We start from the raw sequence: 24,257 nt of genomic DNA, 5'->3' as shown, positions 1-24,257 counted from the left end.
AAACCAAGACGAATACATAAAAGGAATAATATTTGCTTTTTATTAAAGAAGACAACCCAACATTTAAAAACCTAATCATGTGCATGAGTGAACCATAAGCACTGTTTTTAGGACATCTATTTTCAAGTTGGGATTTTTTAAGTAAGAAAAATGTCATCCTAACTTTTAAATACCTTGAAAACAACCCCCAACTTATTTAACATTATCCCAGTTTTCATTGGATTGGATGTTTGGCAGGCAAAAGTCTAAATTATTTTCTGAAGGTTAGCAGCTAAAATCCAGCTTCAGCCTAATGGAAATGAGGTTGTAATAAGACTAGGAAAAGAAACATACCAAAATGCCAACCTCCGATATTTATTTTTGGAATATTTTCTTTTCAAACATATTCCTGATATCACTTGGCTGGTATTTATGGGAGAGAAGAGAAAAGCAGAAGACTATTCTACCTAGATCTTAACAGAAGTATTTAAATACCAATCTAAGTGTGGTGTGCATGATCTCATTCGCCCTACCTATCATCTTCCTGTATGGTTAGAAGTCTTTTATCTAACAAGATTGGGGCCACATTGAGTTAGTTACACAGGAAAATTATAAAAATGAGGTGACCACATGTTATTTTAACTTATAAAAATGTGCATTTATTTGCCAAAATTCTGACTGAGGGCTAGGACCTTCACTTTGGGGAAGGTTTTAATGAATAGAGTTCACTTTATTTTTCTTACATAAAGCAAAACCATTGTACATTGACTACAATTTCAGTTTATGGTGGAACAAAAACTTAAGGGCACTTGAAAAGCAGTCTTCACTTTAAAATCCTAGATTTTACAGTTTTTTCCCAAATATTTTACAGTTGTTAATTGCCCTAATTTGACAATGATTTTTTTTTAATGGCTCACCTTCATCAAGTTGTTCCAAAGCATTTAACATAGGTTTCTGAAAAATAATTATTTTATTTTGGAAGTTTATTCTTCCCCCACAACATTTGGTTTTATTATGTATTAACAATAGCAATCCCAACAGACATGAAGTATTTTGTGAACAATCAAGGTTCACTTTTGGTAACTATATAAATTAACTGGTGGAAAAAGAAGTAGAGACCTGTGAACAACATGGGTTTGAACTGTACGAATCCACTTATACCTGATTTTTTTCAACTAATACTATTAATGTATTTTATCTTCCTTATGATTTTCTTAATATCAATTTTCTCTAGCATATTTTATTATAAGAATATGGTATATAATGCATATAACATGCACTAAATATGTGTTAATTGGCTATTTATGTTATTAGCAAGACTTCTGGTCAACAGTAGGCTGTTAGTAGTTAAGTTTTACGGAAGTCAGAAGTTACATATGGATTTTCAACTGTGTGGGAAGGGTCAGCACCCCTAATCCCTCTATTTTTCAAGGGTCAGCTATACTGAGATGTTCCAAAGAGTAGTTTATCGTCCACAGGCTTGCCCTGACCTTTGGGCTTCAACAAGGACATTTTACCTACAAAATAAAGAACATTAGTTAATCCTGAGAATAGTTATGGAGAATTTCATTTAAAGACATTCTGTATAATTTAAGAGGCAAGTACTTTCAAATCAGAATCTTGAGTTAACCCCTCATTTTTTTAAAGATATCTATCTATCTATCTATCTATCTATTTATTTATTTATAGGCAGAGGGGAAGAGAGGGAGAGAGGCATCAATGTGTGGTTGCCTCTCATGTGCCCCCAACTGGGGACCTGGCCCTGCAACCCAGGCATGTGCCCTGACTGGGAATCAATCTGGCCACCCTTTGGTTCACAGGCCAGCACTCAGTCCACTGAGCTACACCAGCCAGGGCAACATCTCATCGTTTTTAATAAATTCTAAACATTATTTAGAACAGTGTAATAAACTTAAGAGTTATGAGAAACACAAGTAACTGACAGAATTACACACATGAACAAGCTATGTTTATAATAATTTCACATCATTGTACAACTTCATGCAGTTGTAAATAGATGAGTTAATGCTTCTGTGTGACTGTTACTTATGTATAGTAATTGAATGTTCCTGACAGACATAAGATTACATATGCAGAAACAAACCCAAATTCTTAACTGTGATGATCAACTCTGAGACACATAGGAATCAATATAAGAATATGATTTGAAGCTCTTCTCATTGAATCCTGAAGAGACCTTTATATCCTAAGATACAATATCTCTACTTCCAGGAATTAACTTTCCAGCGAAGCCAAATCTAAAATGATGAACTTCTTGAGCCATGGACCACATCGCTCCTGTTCACCTTTATATCCCTGATACCTAACAAATGTGAATATGACCCTTCTACAATAAATAAATAATAGCAATACCCCATATTTGGCTCAAGTTCATGTTAATTTGAGTCTGTAAACATCATATTGAATAGGCAATATAAAGCTATCCAGGACTAAAAATATAAAATGTGTACTGGAACGTTCTTAAGGAGGATTTTTCTTTTTCCACGGATATTTTAAGAACACATAAATATGTTTAAACTGGTTTAAATTAAATTAGTTGGCCTGAAATAGCATTATAGAATAGAGATAGTAATTTAAGTAATGGTTAAAACTATGTTTCTTCTTTTAGAAACATTTGCGGAGCCATCCCTCCAGGCCACTCAGATGAAGTTGAAAAGAGCTCGCCTAGCTGATGATCTGAATGAAAAGATTGCTCAGAGACCTGGTCCTATGGAGCTGGTAGAGAAGAACATCCTGCCTGTAGACTCCAGTGTTAAGGAAGCAATTATAGGCAAGACTCTCAAAATTTATTCTGGGGGAAAAAGGCATGGCAGTTTTAGATAAAACAAATTTAATTTAAAAGACCAGCACCAATCATAAGTATTGTTTTCTGCATCAATTAGAAATTAACACTTAATGCTGGTTCTATTATTATTATTATTATTATTATTATTACAGTCATCCCTCAGTATTCAAGGTAGATCGGTTCCAGAATCCCCATGAATACCAAAATCCTTGGATGCTCAAGTACCATATATAAAATGGTGTAATATTTGCCTGTAACCTACCCGCCATCCTCTCATATACTTTAAATCATCTCTAGATTACTTATAATACCTAATACAGTATAAATTCTCTGTAAATAGTTGTTATACTGTATTGCCTAGGGAATAATGACCAAAAAAGTGTCTGTACATGTTTAGTACAGACACAATCATCTTAGGCTTAACTACATCACACATGTCAGCAATAGTGTTAACTTTTTTAAAAAATATTTTTGATCTGGGGTTGTTTGAATCTGAGAATGCAGAACCTGTGGATACAATGGGTTGACTGTATATTAAATATTTTAAGACTAGCATCTTTTACCTATTCACAGAGAGATTCTCCTTACATCTGAGGTTTATGTCTTTTAAGTTCTCATTTTATTACATTTTCTAAGTTAAACTTACTGTATTATACTGTTTAGTTTCTATTGTTATATTTAAAATTTTTATATAGTTTTCATTATTTTTCTATTTCTTTCAGGAAAAATAGAGAAAAATAGCTTGTCAGTGTTAGTTCAGCAAGGTTATAGATGTATTCATTATGAATGATAGTATCTGTCCATTTTATCTCACTCTTAACTTAGTTACTAATGTTTTCATTTTTTTCTGGCATAAGCTTTAGCAGGAAAAAAAATTCCAGAATACTGTCACTTATTCAGCAAACAATTTTTAAAAGTTACTATCCTATTTGAAAAACCGTGATAGTTTCCATTACTCATGGGGACTTTCTATTTTGCATTAGTATAAGTTTCAAACTTAGGCTATTTGTAGTACATAATGAAAAGTAGGGCAATCAACTATGATACCTTTCCATCCCAAGGAAATGGGCTCCCAACAGTAAGGTGTCAGTATAGCTGGGCCACTCCAGGAAGTGGGAATTAGCAAGATACCCAGTCACCACCACATTTTCCCCATTGCCTCATAATGTTTTGTAACAGTTGGATTCCAAATCACGATCCAGACAATGTCTACACATTGACTTTGGCTGATATGCTTCTTAAGTCTTAATAGTTTGGTTGGGTCTTTTCCTTTCTTTTCTTACTATTCATCTGTTGGTAAGCGTGCTTGTTCTATCTATCACATTTCCACATTCTGAATTTTACTGGATGCATTTGCATCCCCAGGTGTTATTAAAAACTTTCTTATCTCCTCTGCTTCCTGTAACAGGTAGTCAGATCCAAAGGCTTAATCCAATTCAGATTTGATTTGCTTGTTTGTTCATTTCCCAAGTACTTATGGTAGGTAGTGGTGGGTTCTTCCACTGGGAAGTACATCATGTTCTTTTTTTTTTTAAACAGCTTCTTAGTGTCTTATATTTAAAAAAAAAAAGCTTCTCTTTCTTTTTCATTTTAAGTTTGGTATTCCAAAAGCCAAAATAAGTTAAGGATTTTTTTTCTTTAGGCGTTGGGAAGGAGGACTATCCCCAAACTCAGGGCGATTTCTCATTTGATGAAGACAGCAGTGATGCTTTGTCTCCAGACCAGCCAGCCAGCCAGGAGTCGCAGGGGTCAGCCGCATCCCCCAGTGAGCCAAAAGTTAGTGAATCACCATCTCCTGCGACTACCAGCACTCCAACCCAGGTATCATCTTTCTTGTTTTTACCCCTAAACAGAAAAAAATTTCTTGTTTTTTCTATGTCAAGTATATATCTTGTATTTTACACACCAGTACATTCTTAAGCAGGTTAGTCTGAAATTGCGGGAAAATATCAATTTTTCACCTGTAAGCTAATCACTCTTAACATTTTTTAATGGATTCTTACATTTTATTTCTGTATTATATACATATTTTTATTTCACAGTTTTGTAACTTTTAAGAATTTTTTCACAAAACTTCTTTTTGAGGTATAATTCACATACTATAAAATCCACCTTCTTTTTAACCATCTCACCATTTTAAAGTGCACAGTTCAGTAGTGTTAAGTAGGCTGGCACTGCTGTGCAGCAGATCGCCAGAGCCTTCTCATCTCGGAAAACTGCAACTATACCCATTAAACAACCCCCAGTTTCCCCTTGCCCCAGGCCCTGGCAACCACCATTCTGTTTCTGTCTTTATGAATTTGACTACTTTAGCTATCTCATATAAGTAGAATCATACAGTATTTGTCTTTTTGTGACTCTTATTTCACTTAATATAATATCCTCGAGGTTCATCCATGTTGTAGTATGTGACAGAATCATCTTTATTTTTAAAGCTGAATAATACTCCATTGTATGGATTTACCACATTTTGTTTATGTGTTCATCAGTGTACATTGGGTCACTTCTACCTCTTGACCATTGTGAATAATGGTGTTATGTACATGGGGGTGGAAATGTGCCATCAAAACCCTGTTTTCAGTTCTTTGTGGCATATACCCAGAAGTGGGATTGCTGGATCATATGGTCATTCTATTTTAATTGGTTAAGGAACCTCCATATCAGTCTCCTTAGTGTCTGCACCGTTTCATACTCTCCACATCCTTGCTGACACTTCTTAGTTTATGTTCTTTTAATGGTAACCATTCCAGTGGTGGGAGGTGATACCTCACTGTGCTTTTGATTTGCATTTCTCGGATGTTTAGTGATGTTGAGCATCTTTTCATATTCTTGTTGGCCATTTCTATATTACTTTTGGAGAAATGTCTGTTGAAGTCTTTTGCCCATTTTTTAATCAGGTTATTTTTCTATTGTTGAGTTGTAGGAGTTCTTTATATATCTGGATATTAATCTGTATCAGACATGATTTGCAAATATTTTCTCCCATTCCATGTGTCACTTTTTCATTCTGTTAATAATATCCTTTAATGCACATACTTTTTAAGTTTGATATAGTCCCCTATCAATAAATATATTCTTATCACTTTTAATTGCTATGTAGTATTCAATTGAACTGATATACTGAATCACTTTTAACCTATTTTCTATTGTTGGTTATTTGGTATTATTTCCTGTTTTTACTCATAAACACAGTAAGAGCCCCTTCTGTGTTATCACGTATTTGCTACACCCTTTTTTAAAATATATACATTGTCGAGCACTTACTATTTCTTTGACTAATTACCAGATATTGAAATGGGCTTGAACCTTTTGTTGGGCAAAAGATAGACACTTTAACTGCCTTCCGGGAAGGTAATACTGACTTCCAGTCACTATGTGTTTACCATAAATAGGTAATATCATTACCTTGAATCCTGAACACCATTTGGATATTTGACTGTTTTAATTGACTCCTTGATTTTGGTTAGATTGAATTCATTTGCTCAACAAATATTTATTGAGCACCTATTATATATCAGATGGTATTGGGAACAAGAGTCTAGTGCATGCAAAGGAATCCAATAAATATTTTTTAATAATTGCATTGGAAATTCACATTTCTTATTTCTCAGTGGGTGTTCATGTTTCTTTCAGTTTCACAAGGACCTCTGTCCTTCATATAATTTCTTGTTCTTTCCTTATGGTTGTCAACTGATGGTCATTAGCATCAACTCTGTGCCTATAGGAATCCCCAATTTGGGGTGCAGTGAAGAAGGAAACTATTCAGTGCAACATAGCCCAACTGTCATATAGCACGGCAGTGAAAACAGCATGGCTCTGAGGCAGTCCTATGGCCAGGCCCCTCTGCCCTCCTCCTTGCTGGTGTGCTTTGTGCTATGCTCTCCTTGCTGGTGTGCTTTGTGCTATGCTTTCACTCTGGTCTGCTCTGCTTCAGCAATGTATCTTTGGTGTTTTAGCTCAGCCAGGGAGACACAATTGATGTAGAAGGAAAATGCACACTCAGAGCCAGAGGAGAGTTGGCTTATATGGACAGAAGTCTTCACTCCTTGGCCCTAATTGGTCTGTCCTTATGCAGAGGAGGACTCCAAATCCTCAAAGTTTGATTGGTCCAAAAGACACTGTCCTGGTTGATCAGAATAGAGCCACTGTAGTTGATTGGAGCTGCATAGCTCCGATTGGATGATGAAAGCCTCAGTCCTATTGGTTAAAATAGGATTCCAGGTACTGCTTTATAAGGGCTGGCTCAGATGGCAGAAATGCACTGCACGCAGGCAGTTCAGTGCAGAGGGTGGCATTTCAGTGCTGGCTTCTCCCTGAAGTGCAGTTTGTGTGAGAGGTCCCTGTGTAGAAGTGACTGCTATACTCTTGGTTGGTTGATTGGGTGGTTGGTTGGCTGGTTGATCATTTGGTTGGTTAGTTGGTTGGTTGTTTTTTTAAATTTGAGCCCTGTTAGCCGCTAGAACTTCTTAGTAGGTGTCTTCTTTCTTAGTGTTCACATGGTGTTTTTGACACTGAAATTTTAAAAGAATTTTGTTATTTTTTTAAAAGATTTTGTTTATTTAGAGAGAGGGGAAGGGAGGGAGAAAGAGAGGGAGAGAAACATTAATGTGTGGTTGTCTCTCAAGAGTCCCCTACTGGGGACCTGGCCTGCAACCCAGGCATGTGCCCCAACTGGGAATTGAACCTTGACCCTTCGGTTCCCAGCCCATGCTCAATCCACTGAGCTACACCAGCCAGGGAGGAATTTTGTTATTTTAAATTCAAAACTATTGAGCTGCTTAATGAGATTGATGGAGTTCAGTAGAAAATGTTCTCATTAAAGCCTAGTATCATAGAATTTTTGAGTTGGAAAGATATTTAGCAATTATCTGCCTTAACTCTTATACCAGAGAAGGCCTGGGTTCAGAAAAATTTTATTTTCTTACAGCATTTCTTCTCATTCATGAACATCTATTTGTTAGGTAGGGACTATGTCTTTCAGCATTATTTTATTGTACTTATCAGCATAGTGTGAAATATATTAATTTATTTGGGGGTTTTTTACACCTCTAAATGTGAAAATGTGAGCCTATGAGAGAAAGACTTTGACTCTTAGAGGGCAAGAGCTGTGTGCGTGTGATTGTGTATGTGTCTGCATGTGTGTATGTCTTCAACATCTAGCACAGGGCCTGTTTCAGAAAAGGTGCTTAGTAAACATTAAATTGAATTCAGCACCATGAGAGCTTACTGACATCCAGCTTGTAGATGTGGTGTTTGTGTTCTTCCTTTAAGAAGAGAGCCTCTCCAGCTTGGATTCATCAAAAGTAATATGGGTAGCTGCAGTTCATATGCTCCTGTCAAAGTTTACAGGGCAAGAGTGACTAGCCCCTCAGGTTTGCTGGAACTTGACCTAGAAGAAGGATAAGGGTCAGTGGCCAGCCCACAGTCTGAGGTCTAAGCAGGCAGAGAGGGAGAGCAAGGGAATCCAGCCCCTACTGCACTCTCACATTTTTGCTGCACCCTGGTTTTGAGCTTTAAAAATAGAGCTAAAAAGGAATGTCAAGTATGCAAGTAAATAACCTTAAAAAACAGTTCTACTTACCCATTTGGGTTGTTCTGTGTTTCTGAGTAGGTCAGAATATCAGACAGCTAATACCATGTCCTTAGCTTTTAGTAACACAGAATTTCTGCCACCTCAGCCATCTACCTAATAATGACTTCATGACTGTTCCACCTGTGTAGGAGATTGTCATTCTCCTTTGCCCAGCATGGCTTTTACTAGTAGATTTTTTACTTTGCTCTTGAAATTTGGTCTTCAGCTAAGTTTGTAAGTCAGAAACTTTAACCAGAGGCAGTGCCACCCAGTCGGCTGACATTCCAGAATTATTTGAAGGAGAAAAAGGTATAGCAATGTTTCCTGAAGAATAAATATGCTCTGTTTGTTGCCAGTGCAACACACAGTAAGCCTTGGGTCACTCCTGAACTTAAGCAGTTTTTGTAACACTTCAGGCTTGCTACAGCACCCGTTCTGCCTGCTGTGTGTTGACCCCTGACAATCTGCTCTTCAGTTGTCAACTGGGCCTGAGGGAGAAGACCCACTTTAGAGAATGGTACACTTCCTACTTACAATTTGAATAAAAGAACCTAGAATCAAAGCTGGCTCACTGCTGTTATATAATTTCTGTATGATACACCTTGAGACCTTCTTAAAATATGTCATTTATTCCCTTGTGTTATGTTATAGTATTTATAAATAAGGAATTCAGATTCTTATTATTTATATTTTTATTCATGCAGTTAAAGAAGCATCTCTATGTTAACTGTGCTATATTGTTTTGGCAAATTTTGTATTTTCAGTTATCTAATATTTGTTTATAGAATTTATTCAGGTGTTTCACTTGATATATAAAAAAATATATTTATCTCCCTAAATATAATTACTTTCACACTTTTAGTTCCAGGGGAAAGTACCTAAAAACATTGCTTCTCATTAGATACAAAGTTTCCAATGGGCAGGATGTCCCATCATTTTATCTTAGTAACTTCATACTGAACACACAGGATCCAACACATAGCAAGTGCTGATTGCCTTAATGAATGAAAAAGTCCCAGGAGATGGTCTCTGAAATATATTTTTTGCTGCTTTAGAATTATCATTATATCCCCACCCAAAGTCAGTCTCTTTACTGTTATTAAAATAGCCCTTATAAAGCAAAGATAACAAAAGAACAACATATTTTCTATTTTGGACATTCTTTGGGATTCTTAGTTTTTAATCTTTAAAATGGAAACTCTGGAAGATTTGATGGTGAGTTTGGTTACTCTAGACCAGTGGTGCTCTTTCCTGTAGGGAGGGACTGGTGTATATTTGTTCTTCATATAGTTTGTTTAATTTCCACAGCCTAACAGACTAATTTTCTTGTAAAATACAACAAAATCAATGGGGCAACATCAGATTTCTGTAAGTCTTCCTATACTTGTTGCAAGCAGTTAACAAAGATTCACAGACCATACTTTGAGTAGCCCTGTCATAGAATTCCTTTTCCTTCTTGTTTACCTGAATCAGGTTAGGTTGTTTGTTTGGTTTTTGTTTACTTATTTGTTTGATAGACTAATCATCATTTTGTACTGCACATTTAATCCTATGGCTTAAGTATATTTTATAGTATATTTCTATAGTATATTTTTAAGTATATTAGTTTTCCTATTCATTTTTTAAAAATACTTGGCCTAATAGGAAGTTCAAGTCTGTGTATTTGTTTTAGATTGTTTTTTTTGTTGTTGTTCAGTTACAGTTATCCCACCTTTTCCCTGTTGCTCTCCCCTGCCCCATCCCACACCCCTCATCCCACTCCCACAGTCAGTCTCCACCCCACTGTCCATGCCCATGAACCCTCTGTTCGTGTTCCTTGACTTGCTCCTTCCCCTTCTTTCCCCTATTATAACCCTCTCCCTGCCTCTCTGGTTGCTGTCAGTTTGTTCTTTATTGCCATGTCTCTGGTTCTATTTTGCTTGCTTGTTTTGTTGATTAGGTCCACTTATAGATGAGATCATGATATTTGTCTTCCACCACCTGGCATATTTCACTTAGCATAATGTGCTCCAGTTCCATCCATGCTGTTGAGAAAGGTAGGAGTTCCTTCTTTCTTTCTGCTGCATAGAATTCCATTGTGTAAATGTACCACAGTTTTTTGATCCACTCATTTACTGATGGGTACTTAGGCTGTTTCCAGCACTTGGCTATTGTAAAATAATGCTGCTCTGAACATTGGGGTGCATAGGTAATTTTGAATTCGGGATTCGGGATCCTTAGGCTATAATCCCAGCAGCGGGATGGCTACATCAAAAGGCAATTCCATCTTTAGGGTTTTTTGGGTTTTTTTTTTAATCATATTGTTTTTTTAAAGATTTTATTTATTTATTTTTAGGGAGGGAAGGGAGGGAGATAGAGAGAGAGAGAAACATCAATGTGCGGTTGCTGGGGGTTATGGCCTGCAACCCAGGAATGTACCCTGGCTGGGAATCGAACCTGCGACACTTTGGTTCGCAGCCCACGCTCAATCCACTGAGCTACGCCAGCCAGGGCTCACCTTTAGTTTTTTGAGGAATTATTTTTACAGACAATAAGTTGAGAGAAAATTAAGCTAAAAATTTCTTGATGATTTGGGTTTTTTAAAGATTTTATTTACTTATTTTTAGAGAGGAGAAGGAGAAAAAGAGGGAGAGAATGTGTGTGGTTGCCTCTCGAGCACCCCCTACTGGGGAGCTGGCCCACAACCCAGGTATGTGCCCTAACGGAATTGAACCAGCGACCCTTTTGTTCTCAGGCTGGCACTCAATGCACTGAGACACACCAGCCAGGGCACTTAATGATTAGCTTTATTCCAAAATGTCTTTTTTTTAATATGTTTTATTGATTATGCTATTACAGTTGTCCCATTTCCCCCCTTCTCTCCCCTCCACCCTGTACCCCCCCACCCACCTTTCCCCCCTTTAGTTCATATCCATGTATCATACTTATGAGTTCTTTAGCTTCTACATTTCCTGTACTATTCTTGCCCTCCCCCTATCTATTTTCAACCTACATTCTATGCTACTTATTCTCTATACCTTTTCCCCCTCTCTCCTCCTCCCACCCCCCTACTGCTAACCCTTCATGTGCCCTCCATTTCTGTGGTTCTGTTCCTTTTCTAATTGTTTACTTAGTTTCTTTTGGTTTTGCTTTAGGTGTGGTTGTTAATATTTGTGAGCTTGCTGTCCTTTTACTATACATGTCTTTTCTTTATCTTCTTTTCTTAGATAAGTCCCTTTAGCATTTCATAAAATAAGGGCTTGGTGATGATGAACTCCTTTAACTTGACCTTATCTGAGAAGCACTTTATCTGCCCTTCCATTCTAAATGAGAGCTTTGCTGGATAGAGCAATCTGGGATGTAGGTCCTTGTCTTTCATGACTTGGAATATTTCTTTCCAGCCCCTTCTTGCCTGTAAGGTCTCTTTGGAGAAATCAGCTAACAGTCTGATGGGAACTCCTTTGTAGGTGACTGTCCCCTTATCTCTTGCTGCTTCTAGGATTCTCTCCTTCATTTTTACCTTGGCCAATGTAATTATGATGTGCCTTGGTGTGTTTCTTCTTGGGTCCAACTTCTTTGGGGCTCTCTGAGCTTCTTGGATTTCTTGGAAGACTGTTCCCTTTGCCAGATTGGGGAAGTTCTCCTTTATTATTTGTTCAAATACGTGCTCAATCTGTTGCTTTTCCCCTTCCGATTCTGGTACCCCTATAATTCGGATATTGGAACGTTTAAAGGTGTCTTGGATGCTCTTAATGTTTTCCTCGATTTTTTGAATTCTTATTTCATCATGGTTTCCTGCTTGGTTGATTCTATCTTCCTTCTGGTCCACTGTATTGTTTTGAGACTTAAATTCCTTCCTTTCACTATTGGCTCTCCTCCGAGTATCTTCCTGCATCTCTTTTATGGTAACCCGCATCCTTTCATCTAAATTGCGCCCAAAATCAACCAATTCCGTGAGCTTTCTGATCACCAGTGTTTTGAACTGTGCATCTGATAGATTGGCTATTTCTTGGTCGCTCAAAAGGATGAGTCCTGGGGGACTGATCTGCTCTGTTGAAAACATGTTTTTCCCCTGTCTCTCCTTTTTTTTTTTTTCAGTCTGGTTGCTCTTGTTACGGTGGGGGGCGGAGCCTTAGGTGTTCACTGGGGCTGGGCACCCCAGTTGCTAGGTTGTGATGTTATATGTGGGGGCGGAGCGGGAGCGGGGACGGGAGAAAACAATGGCGATAGTTCCAGTCTCCTGGACTCAGACCCTACTCTGGGCTCCTGGGCTGCGAGTTCTGCCTGGGTCCACAATCGCTACCCCTCTGGGTCTGCCAGCCGCAGCTTGCGTACTCAGGGATCACCGCTGCGTTCTTGCGCCCCGGATGGCTGTCGCGCCGATTTCGCGCCAAACCTTCCCAGACCTCCGCGAGCCATCGACCCGAGCCAGCCCCACGCCGCCCGGGTCGTCTTCTCCTACCAGTCTGGATGAACGCGTCTACTTCAACTTCTTGGCTGCCCGACTTCCATTCAGATAAATCCTCTGCTGGTTCTGGGCGTTATTCTGTCTGTAAATTATTGTTGTAAATTATTGTTGTTCTAATCTTGGTTGTGCGAGGAGGTATGGTGCATCCACCTATTCCTCCATCTTGCCGGAAGTCCCCCAAAATGTCTTATGACATAGTGTCTCCTTAATTCTTTTCAGAACACACAGACACCAGAATATTAAGGAAAGTCTTACAGGAAAGTATTCAGATAAAGGAAACATTCCCTACAACAAAAATTTTAATACATAACACCTAAGTAAAGAACAGATTTTTCAGGTACTTCTCTTAAAATCCCAGTGCTAAAATGCTAATGACCTTGAAATGTAGACAGTACAGTACACCACGATTTTTTTCCCTTAAAATGTAGATTTTAATTGTGAAAACAATTCTCCTTTAATATGTATTTCAGTGTAGTCTGTAAAAGACTAAAACTGCTTTTCCTTGGACTTTGCTCTTGTCTTTTCAATTCTGATTACAGCTGGAAAGGAATTTACCAAAATATTAATGGAACACATCACATGTTGGAGCTCAGTCTGTTTTATGCTTGAGCAACTCTTGAACAATGCAAAGCTGTAGAAAATTAAGTACAGCTAGCCACATGTGGGTACCATAAGCTGTTACACTGGTTCTATTAATTTGAAGACGTTTTTCATCTCAGCAGTTTCTTAAGTTATTTAATTAAGTATTTATTATAAACACACAGATGTTTAACTGCAAGTGAGGTCTGACAAGGTCTGTGTTAACTTTCAAGCCTGTGCTATAAGGACAAAGCCTGTGCTAAATTCAAAGTAGTGCTGAAAGGAAACTTGTTGGTCAGTTACTCTGTGTACTTTCAGGGAGACAAGCTTAGAAAATTTGGTAAACTATCTACTATCTATTTTTTCCCATTGTATCAGTAACTTTTATCAGTTAGGTAGACTACCTTTTGCCATGTAATATAGAAACCTTAGGTTTAAGGTAACAAAGAGAATGAACAAGGTCTAGTAGGTAAGCCATACACTAATACATTAAATAATCAGCATTACACTAACTTTTATTACATGTACTTATTGATGAAAGCCTGCATAGGGTACCAAAGATATGGACTGTAACTTCTCTTTTTTATTGTATTTTTTTCCATTACCATTTAGTCTTCTTATACCCTCCCCTGAGCAATCACCACACTGTTGTCCATGTCCATGAGTCCTTTCCTTTTGGCTCAATCTTTCCACCCCCTCACCACCACCCCCCAACCCTCATCACCTCCACCTTAGATGTCATCCTGCTCTCCATCTGTGAGTCTGTCTCTGTTTTGCTTGTTAGTTCAGTTTGTTCATTAGAATCCACATATGAGTAAAATCATATGGTATTTAGTTTCTCTGACTGGCTTATTTCATTTAGCATAATGTTCTTCAGGTCCAAACATACTGTTGCAAAAGGTAAAATTTCCTTATTTTTACAGCCAAGTAGTATTTCATTGTGTAAATGTCTCATAGTTGTTTTATCCAATCATCTACTGATGAACACTTGGGCTGCTTCCATATCTTAGTGATTGTAAATAATGCTGCCATGAACATAGGGGTGCTTATGTCCTTTTGAAGTAGTGTTTTGGGTTGCTTCAGATATATTCCCAGAAGTGGGATCACTGGGTCAAAAGGCATATCTACTTTTAATTTTTTGAAGTAACTCCATACTATTTTCCACGTTGGCTGCACCAATGTGGAAAAGTTTCCCTTTCTCCACGTCCTCGCCAGCACTTGTTGTTTGTTGATTTATTGATGATAGCTATTCTGACAGGTGTGAAATGATATCTGATTAAAACCAGATGGGTTTTAATTTAGCATTTGTCTGATGATTAGTGACATTGGGTGTCTTTTCATGTGTCTATTGGCCATCTGTATGTCCTCTTTGGAGAAGTGTATATTCAGGTCCTTTGCACATTTTTTTACTGGGATGTTTGTTTTTTTGATGTTGAGTTTTATAAGTTCTTTATAAATTTGGGATATTAATGCCTTATCAGATGTAATGGTGCATATGTTCTCCCATTCTGTGGGTTGTCTTTTTTATTTTGTTGATTTCCATTGCTATGCAAAACTGTTTCACTCTGATGTCCCATTTGTTTATTTTGTCTTTTGTTTCCCTTGCCTGGGGAGCTATATCCAATAAAATACTGCTATGGGCAATGTCCAAGATTTTGCTGCCTATGTTTTCTTCTAGGATTTTTATGGTTTCAGATTAACATTTAAGTCTTTAATCTATTTTGAATTTATTCTTGGGTGTGGTGTAAGAAGGTGGTCTAGTTTCCTTTTCTTGTATGTATCTGTCCATATTTCCCAACACTTGTTATTGACTAGAATATCTTTAGCCCAATGTATTTCTTGCTTCCTCTGTCGAATGTGAATTGACTGTTAAGGTGTGGGTTTATTTCTGGGCTCTCTGTTCTGTTCCATTGATCTATGTGTCTGTTTTTATGTCAGTATCATTCTGTTTTGATTACTATGGCCTTATAGTATAGTTTGATATTAGGTAGTGTGATTGCTCCAACTTTGTTGTTCTTTCTCAGGTCTCTGTTGTTATGTGGGCCCTTTTGTGGTGCCATATAAATTTTTGAAATATTTGTTCTAGTTCTGTGAAATATGTCGTTGGAATCTTGATAGGAATTGCCCTGAACGTATAGATTGCTTTGGGTAGTAAGGACATGTTAACAATGTTAATTCTTCCTATCCTTGAACATGGTATGTGCTTCTACTTATTTGTATCTTCAATTTTTTTCTTCAATGTCTTACAATTTTCCTAGTACAAGTCTTTTACATCCTTGGTTAGATTTATTCCTAGGTATTTTATTCTTTTCGAAGCAATTGTGAATGAGATTTTTTTTTCATTTCACTTTCTGTTAGTTCATTATTGCTATATAAAAATTCAACTGATTTATGGATATTAATTTGCATCCTACTACTTTGCTAATTCATTTATCAGTTCTAGAAGTTTCTTGATGGAATCTTTGCAATTCTGTATGTACAGTATCATGTCATCTGCAAATAAAGATGGTTTTCCTTCTTCTTTTCCATTTTGAATGCCTTTTATTTCTTCTTGTCTGGTTGCTGTGGCTCAGACATCCAGTAGTATGCTGAATAAGAGAGGTGAAAATGGACATCCCCGTCTTGTTCCTGATCTTAAGGTGAACTCTTGTAGTTTTGCCCATTGAGTATGATGCTGGCAGTGGTTTGGTTATACATGGCCTTTATTATGTTTAGGTGTGTTCCTTCTGTTCCCTCTGTGCTGGAAGTTTCTATCACAAATGGATGCTGGATTTTATCAAATGCTTTTTCTGCATCTGTTAATATTATAATGTTGTTTTATCCTGTATTTTGTTTATATGGTGAATCGCATTTACTGATTTGCAGATGTTGTATCAACCTTGCATTCCCAGAATAAATCCCATTTGATCATGGTGTATGATTTTTTTGATGCATTGCTATATTCAGTTTGCTAGTATTTTTTTTTTTTGAGGATTTTAGCATCTATGTTCATCAGGGATATTGGCCTATAATTTTTTTAACAGTTTTTATCTGGTTTTGGAATTAGGATAATGCTGGCCTCATAAAATGAGTTTGGGAGTCTTCCCTCCTCTTGAATTTTTTTAAATGGTTTGAGAAGGAAAAGTGTTAGTTCTTCCCAGAATGTTTGGTAAAATTCACCTGTGAAACCATCAATCCAGAGCTTTTGTTAGCTGGAAGTTTTCTGATGACTGCTTCAATTTCACTAGGTGTAATCTGTCTGTTCAGATTCTCTGATTCTTCCTGGTTTACTTTTGGAAGATTATCTCTAGGAATTTATCTATTTCATCCATGTTGTCCAGTTTGTTGGCATATAATGCTCATAATATTATCTTACAATCCTTTGCATATCTCTTCAGTGTCATTTGTTATTTCTCCTCTTTCATTTCTGATTTTATTTATTTGGGTCTTCTCTTTTTCTTGATGATTCTGGTTAAAGGTTTGTCAATCTTGTTTATCTTTTCAAAGAATCAGCTCTTGCATTCATTGACCTTTTGTATCATTTTTTTAGAATCTGTTTCATTTATTTCTACTCTCATCTTTATTATTTCCTTCCCTCTACTCACTTTGGGCATTGTTTGTTATTCTTTTCAAGTTCCTTGAAGTGTAAAGTTAGATTTTTACTTGAGCTTTTTCTTATTTTTTGAGAAAGGGCTGTCATGCTATGAATTTCCCTCTTAGGACTGCTTTAGTCCCACAGATTTTTTTATTGTTTTATTCTCATTTTCATTTGTTTAAAAGTATCTTTTTATTTCTTCCTTGATCTCATTGTTGACCCATTGTTTAATAACATGTCATTTAGCTTCCATGTGTTTGTGTATTATTTCCGATATTTCATTCTTTTTTCCTGACTTGTCCTTTTTTATGGTTTCTATGTATTTTTTCATGCTTTTGAGTATCCTTATAATCATTACTTTAAATTCTTTAATAAATTTCTTGCCTCCATTTCATCTAGTTCTTTGGAACAATTTTTCTTTCTTTTCTGCTGTATTTCTTTGTCTTCCCATTTAGGCTGCTTCTTTGTATTTGTTTCTATTTATTAGATAGTTCTGCAAAGGCCCTGGTGCAGGCCTTTTTCAGACACCTCTTGTGACTGGCCCTGGGCAACCTGTTTGTAGTTGTCGGCAGTTCATAGCTTGTGGTTCCCTCTTCTGGGCCTGTTTCTGTGCAGAAAGAACCAGTCTGCATATCATGGCCAATGTTTACCAGCACCAGGCCTTGGGGAGGGTCAGCTGAAGTCTCAGAGCTCCCAGAGATCCACCGGAGTTGCTAAACTTAATCAGTGATATACCCACAAGTTATACTCAGCAGCCCTGCTTAATCTCTGTGGGGATGGGGGGAGCAAAGTAATTCCTGCTGGCGGGGCTATTGTCTCCTCTCAGGCTGATGCAACTTGGAGGGGAGTGCGCTGCCTGAGAAAGATGGCTTCTGCAGTGTGAGGAAATGACTCAGCACTGGGATCCTGGCAGCTGTTCCTTCAGTTGTCTCCCCAGAGCCACCAATCCCAGACTCTTATGCAGCCCTAGTCCACTCTGCCCTCCCTCTGTAAAAGCCCAGGAAAGTGGCTGCAAATGAAATTTTGAGCACTGACCCTTTAAGAGGCTCTCCTTTAAGAGTTCTCTCCCTGGCAGACAGAAACCCTGCTACTTTTCACAGCTGGATGTTACCTGGGTTCCTTTTCAGCTCTGGTGCTGTTGACTGGGGAACCTAGCCTGGGTTCCCCACATTTCTCAGGGGAACCTCCATCCACTGAAATATCCCTCTGGAACGTAGGCAGCTGCCCTCGGAAGCCCAGCCAGCCCTCTAGCACATCCTCCACACTCCTTACCAGTTACGTTGTGGCAAAGTGGTTTCTTCTGTCTGTCTGGTTATAAGGCTTCTCTCCAGCTAGTGTTCAGTTGGTTATTCAGGATAATCTCTCTACAATTTAGTTGTAATTCCAGATTGGTCCTGGGAGGAGGTTAGGGTAGCTTCCACTTACTCCTCAGCCATCTTGGGTCTCCAACTGTCATTTCTATTGTTGTCCTTTCAATTATGCTTTTTATGCTTTATACATCAAGAGGGCTCTGCTGCTCTTAACACAGATTTTGACCTTGTTTCCAGCATTAATACTGTGAAGTTATGGTCCATCCTAATTCTTAATTTGCTTGTGACCAACAGGAAAATGCCTAAAATAGTGCATTATGCAGAATAGACCTTTTTTGTTTATGTAAATAAATAAATGTTTATTGACTACAATTAAGATGATGATAAAAAAAGAATGGCCAATATGTGCCAAGCACTTACTTGGGCCCAGCACTGAGCTACTTGCTTTGCACGCATTTCCTGGAGAAGATGTCATGAAAACAGAGCATTTGTTGGGCCCACACACGGTTTGAGCTAATGACCTTGTTCTTATCAGGTCAGCAATTGAGGTCTTTTTTAAATATTTCATCGTTTATGTTATTACAGTTGTTCCAATTTTTCCTTTCACCCCCCCCCCCCACCCAGCCCGCTTCCCAGGTCCATAGTCAGCCCCACACCATTGTCCATATCTATGGGTCCTTCATATATGTTCTTTGATCAATCCCTTCACCTTAGACCACTTTTAACACATCACCCTGTGTCACCCTGTCATAACTCATAGTCACAACTGTTATTTGTATTAAGAAAAACATGCATAACATTGTTTCCTCAACTATGCAGCCTACTCAAGTATTGTAACTCATTTACTAAAAAATGAATAGTAGTAATCCTGATACTTATTATGCTTCCACATGCTGGCCTATAATGGTCACTTTGATTAACTCGTGAATCACCAACTGGGTCACACCAAGGTTGTAATAGACATTCTACATGATTCTGGAGAACATGATAAATATGTGTGACAACTTTATAAAGAGGACTGTATTTTAATAAGATGGACATTGCCTCTGGGGTTTTCAAAGTTGATTTAAACTATTAGTGAAATTTTTATGTTGATCCTTCTTACCACCAAAAATAATAGATTCATTAATTGTTAGAGTAGGTTGGTGATACTCTGACTAATCACCCTTCTGCTTTGCAGCATTAATTGTTGTAGTGTTATAATAGAACTATTAAATATAAAAGTACTAAATAAATAGACTCTCATTTTAGATTTTTGTGCATATATTTCCTGCTTAACACTGTCTCACAAGTGATAGAAAGTCTCACTATAAACAATATGGCAGAACAGGAAGGTGGAGACTCTCATTCTCCCACAGAGACATTAAATTATAGACTGACTAAAAAAACTTTGTAAGAGCTCTGAAAACCAGGTAGTGATCTATACCAGCCAAACCAACACCCCATCAAGAAGAAGCCACATTCAAAAAAGTAGAAATTGTCATGGCGTTGTTACTCACCCTTTGCCCACCCCCTTCCCAGCATGCATAGTCAGAAAGAAGTGGCCCACTACCCACTTCCCTCCCCAGGATGGAAGGAGCAGGGAAGAACTTGTTTGCATCATTCTGGCTTGTCTGTGGGCTGCCAGAGGGACTGGTTTCCATTTTATCTGACTCAGCACGCAGACAGGGAAAAGCGCATGATTTGGATCTCAAGCTAACAGAAGCCATGGCATATGAAACTCCGAGGGACTGCTTAGAGGGACTGCAGACCCACAGACACCTGGGACGTAATTTTTTTTGTAACTCCACTTTTTATTTTCTATATAACTTAAGCATCAGATGCACACAAAATTATGTCTATGTTAATGGCTGCCTGATACATTGTATAATGATGTAATTTGTGAATCAGTAATACAAAGTGGGGGGATGTAGCTAAAGAAATTTTTTATGTAGCCGAAGTTGGTATTAATATGAGATAGAAGTCATAGCTTTAGGATGTTATATGTAACCCCCATGGTAAGTAACCACAAAGATAATATCTATGCAGCAGGGGTGGCCTGTTAGGAACCAGGCCGCACAGCAGGAGGTTAGCAGCAGGTGAGCGAGCAAAGCTTCATCTGTATTTACAGCCGCTCCCCATCACTCACATTACTGTGGCAGCATTAGATTCTCATAGGAGCGCAAACCGTACTGTGAACCATGCATACGAGGGATCTAGGTTGCACGCTCCTTATGAGAATCTACTGCCTGATGATCTGAGGTGGAGCTGAAGCGGTGACACTAGCACTGGGTAGTGGCTGCAAATCAGATTATTGTTAGCAGAGAGGTTTGACTGCACAAATCAATTGCTTGAAAACTCATATCAAAACCCTGTCAGTGAGTGGCAAGCAACAGTTAAGCTGCATGTGATGGCAGGCTTTATAGTGGCAAGTGAGTTGATGTACTTCAATTATACAGCTGTATCTGGTGGAAGGTTTTAAGTCAGAATCCAACAATTATTTTAGTCCTCTCGTGGCCTGCCCATTTTTTATTTACCACTTCCATCTGTAACTCTTTCCCACACTGCACACTTGTCTCAGTCACAGTTTTGGTAAGCGCACAAGCTAACCCTAGCCAAAATGATTAAAAAACAATGTCACTGCAGAGCTTCTTTGAAAGGGGAGGAAGACCCAATGATGAGACAGCTGAAGACTCTAAGGCTGCCAACAAAAAGAAAACTGCATTTAAAAGAAAATACCAAGAGTCCTACTTAAATTATGGGTTCATTGCAACAGGTGATTCACATTGTCCAAGCCCACTTTGTATAATATGTGGTGACTGGTAATCCAAGGAAGCTGTGAAACCTTCAAAACTGCTTCACCATGTGGAGACCAAGCACCCTGCATTAAAAGAAAAACCTTCAGAGTTTTTCAAAACAAAGAAACATAAATATGAAGAACAGATAATTATTGACTGCCACCACTTCGTCAATGTCTGCACTGACAGCATCATTCTTAGTGGCTAACTGCAAACTCATAACCACATTGCTAAAGCTAAGAAGCCCTTTACTGTTGGTGAAGAGTTGATCCTGCCTGCTGCTAAGGACTTTTAGGCTGCAATTCAAAAGCTGGTATGTGTTCCTCTTTTGGCTAGCACCATAACTTAGACAAATTGATGAGATAACAGAGGATATTGAGGCACAACCATTAGAGAGGATTAATGAGTCACTGTGGTACGCAATCCAGGTTGACAAGTCTACCGATGTTGACAACAAGGCAACAATGCTTGTTTTTGTGCGATATATTTTTCAGGAGGGTGTGCATGAGGATATGTTATGTGCACTTTTGCTGCCAACCAACACCACATCTGCAGAACTATTCAAGTCTTTGAATGATTACATATCAGGAAAACTGAATTGGTCATTTTGTGTCAGTATATGCACGGGTGGGGTGGCTGCCATGACTGGACGGCTTTCTGGTTTCACTGCTCGGGTCAAAGAGCTCGCTTCTGAATGTGACTCTCTGCACGGTGTCATCCATGGAGGAATACTGGCTAGCCGAAAAATGTCACCTGAACTTAACAGCGTTTTGCAGGATGTGATTAAAATTATCAACCACATTAAAGTGCATGATGCCTTTAACTGAAGCCTGTTCATGCAGGTCTGTGAGGAGATGGATGCAGAGCACACGTCTTCTTTTATACACAGAAGTGAGATGGCTCTCTAAAGGTAGATCACTGGCCAGAGTTTCTGAGTAACAAGAGCCACTCCAGAGACTTCTTTTAGAAAAACAGTCACCACTGGCAGCACATCTCAGTGACACAGAATGGGTCACAAAACTTGCTTACTTGTGTGGCATATTCAACCTGCTCAATGGGCTCAATCTGTCACTTCAGGGGAGAATGACAACTGTGTTCAAGTCAGCAGATAAGTGGCTGCATTCAAAGCCAAACTGGAATTATGGGGGCAACAAGTGAACATTGGGATTTTTGACGTGTGTCAAATATTAGCAGAGATTTTGAAAGAGATTGAGTTGTGGCCTTCTTCTCCCAGCTGGTGCATAATCACCTATCTCAGCTTTCAAAAGAGTTTGAAAATCACTTCCAAACCACAAAAGACCCCTGAACTGGGAAGAAAGAAATGGATCCACAACCCATTTGTGAATAAGCCAGGTGAATCGATTTTGTCCATGCTGGAAGGTCAACTGGTTGAGATCACAAATGACAGTGGCCTTAAAAGTATGTTTGAGACAACTTCAAATCTCCATGCAATGTAGATTAAAGTCAAGGCAGAATATCCTCAGACTGTCACAAAAGCACTGAAAAGCCTGGTTCTGTATCCAACATCCTGTCTTTGCGAAGAAGGGTATTTTGCAGTGACAGCAACCAAAACGAAATTATGGAATAGACTGGACATAAGCAACACACTTCAAGTGTCACTGTCTCCTGTGACCCCCAGATGGGACTGTCTAGTTCCAGGAAAACAAGCTCAGGGCTCCCACTGATTCTGCATTATGGTGAGTTGTATAATTATTTTGTTACATATTAAAATGTAATAATAATAGAAATAAAGTGCACAATAAAGGTAATGCACTTGGATCATCCCAAAACTACCCCTTTTGCCCCTGTGCCCCAGACCATGAGAAAATTGTCCTCCACGAAACCAGTCCCTGGTGCCAACAAGGTTGGGGACCACTGCTATAGAATATACACAAAGGAAATGAGAAAAGAGGCACTATAAAAAATCAACCAGACACATAAATGGAAAGTATTCCATGACTATGAATTAGAAAACTTAGTATTGTCGAGATGTCAGTACTGCCCAAAGCAATCTATAAATTGAATAAATTATCAGAATTCTAATGACAGTTTTTTGCAGTATAAAAATGTATCCTAAAAACCATGACGATATCTCAAGGGACCCCAGATGGCCAAAACAATCTTGAAAAAGAACAAAATTAGAAGTCTTAACACTTCCTGATTTCAGACTTACTACAGAGCTATAGTAATCAAAACAGTATGATAATGGCGTAAAGACAGGCATATCAACCAATGGAATTGAATACAGAGCCCAGAAATAAATCTTTATTTATGTGGTCAAATGATTTTTAACAAGGGTGCCAAGGTCACTCAATGGGTAAAGGACAGTCTTTTCAATAAATAGTGTTGAGAAAACTAGATACCCACATTAAAAAAAAAGGAATTGAACTCTTACCTAACACCATATGTGAAGTAAAACTCAAAATGGGCAAAGAGCTAAACATAAGAGCTAAAACTATAAAACCCTTAGAAGAAAACGTAGGATAAAGCTTCATGACATTGGATTTGGCAGTGATTTCTTGGATATGCCTTGGATAACAAGGCAACAAAATAAATAGGTAATTAGGCTTCATCAAAATTAAAAACTTGATGCATCAAAAGATACTATCAACAGAGTGAAAAGCAAACCACAGAATGAGAGACAATATATGCAAATTACGTATCTGATAAGGGGTTAATATCCAGACTCACACAGCTCAACAACAATAAAAATTATTTTAAAAAGGACTACAACAGATATTCCTCTAGAGAAGATAAATAAATGGCTAATAAGCACATGAAAAGATTCTCAATATCACTAATTGCTAAAAAAAATGCAAATCAAAACCACAAGGAGCTGTAACCTCACTTCACACCATTAAGCTACCAAAGGAACATAAATTAACAAGTGTCAGCAAGGATGCAGAGAAACTGGAAGGAACCCTTGTGCATTGTTGGTGGGATTGTGAAATGGTGCAACCATTATAGAAAATGGTATGGTAGTTATTCAAAATTTAAAATAGAATGATCATATGATCCAGCAATCCTACTTCTGGGTATATGCCCAAAACAATTAAAAGCAGGGACTTGAACAGGTATTTATACACTCATGTTCATAGCATTATTATTCACAATAACCAAAGGTAGAAGCAACCCATATGTCCATCCATCAACAAAGGAATGGATAAAATATGGTATATATACCCAGTGGAATATTTTTCAGCCTAAAAAATA

General features: G+C 38.0%; 1 protein-coding gene across 5 annotated transcripts in view; it reads left to right on the top strand.

Annotated features, from left to right (window-relative positions):
- The window catches only part of MRTFB (myocardin related transcription factor B), a 202,685-nt gene that overhangs the window by 137,691 nt on the left and 40,737 nt on the right, over nt 1-24,257 (top strand). For all 5 annotated transcript variants that reach the window (XM_028529974.2, XM_036020917.1, XM_036020918.1 and 2 more), the window contains 2 exons: nt 2,609-2,770; nt 4,428-4,606. In XM_028529974.2, coding sequence (XP_028385775.1) covers nt 2,609-2,770; nt 4,428-4,606 — 341 coding nt within the window. The remainder of the gene's footprint in view (nt 1-2,608; nt 2,771-4,427; nt 4,607-24,257) is intronic.

This window comes from Phyllostomus discolor, chromosome 3 (genome assembly GCF_004126475.2).
Source record: "Phyllostomus discolor isolate MPI-MPIP mPhyDis1 chromosome 3, mPhyDis1.pri.v3, whole genome shotgun sequence".
NCBI classification, from domain to species: Eukaryota; Metazoa; Chordata; class Mammalia; order Chiroptera; family Phyllostomidae; genus Phyllostomus; species Phyllostomus discolor.
The sequence above is the reverse complement of the archived record's forward strand: the minus strand, read 5'-3'. Positions and strand labels throughout refer to the sequence as shown.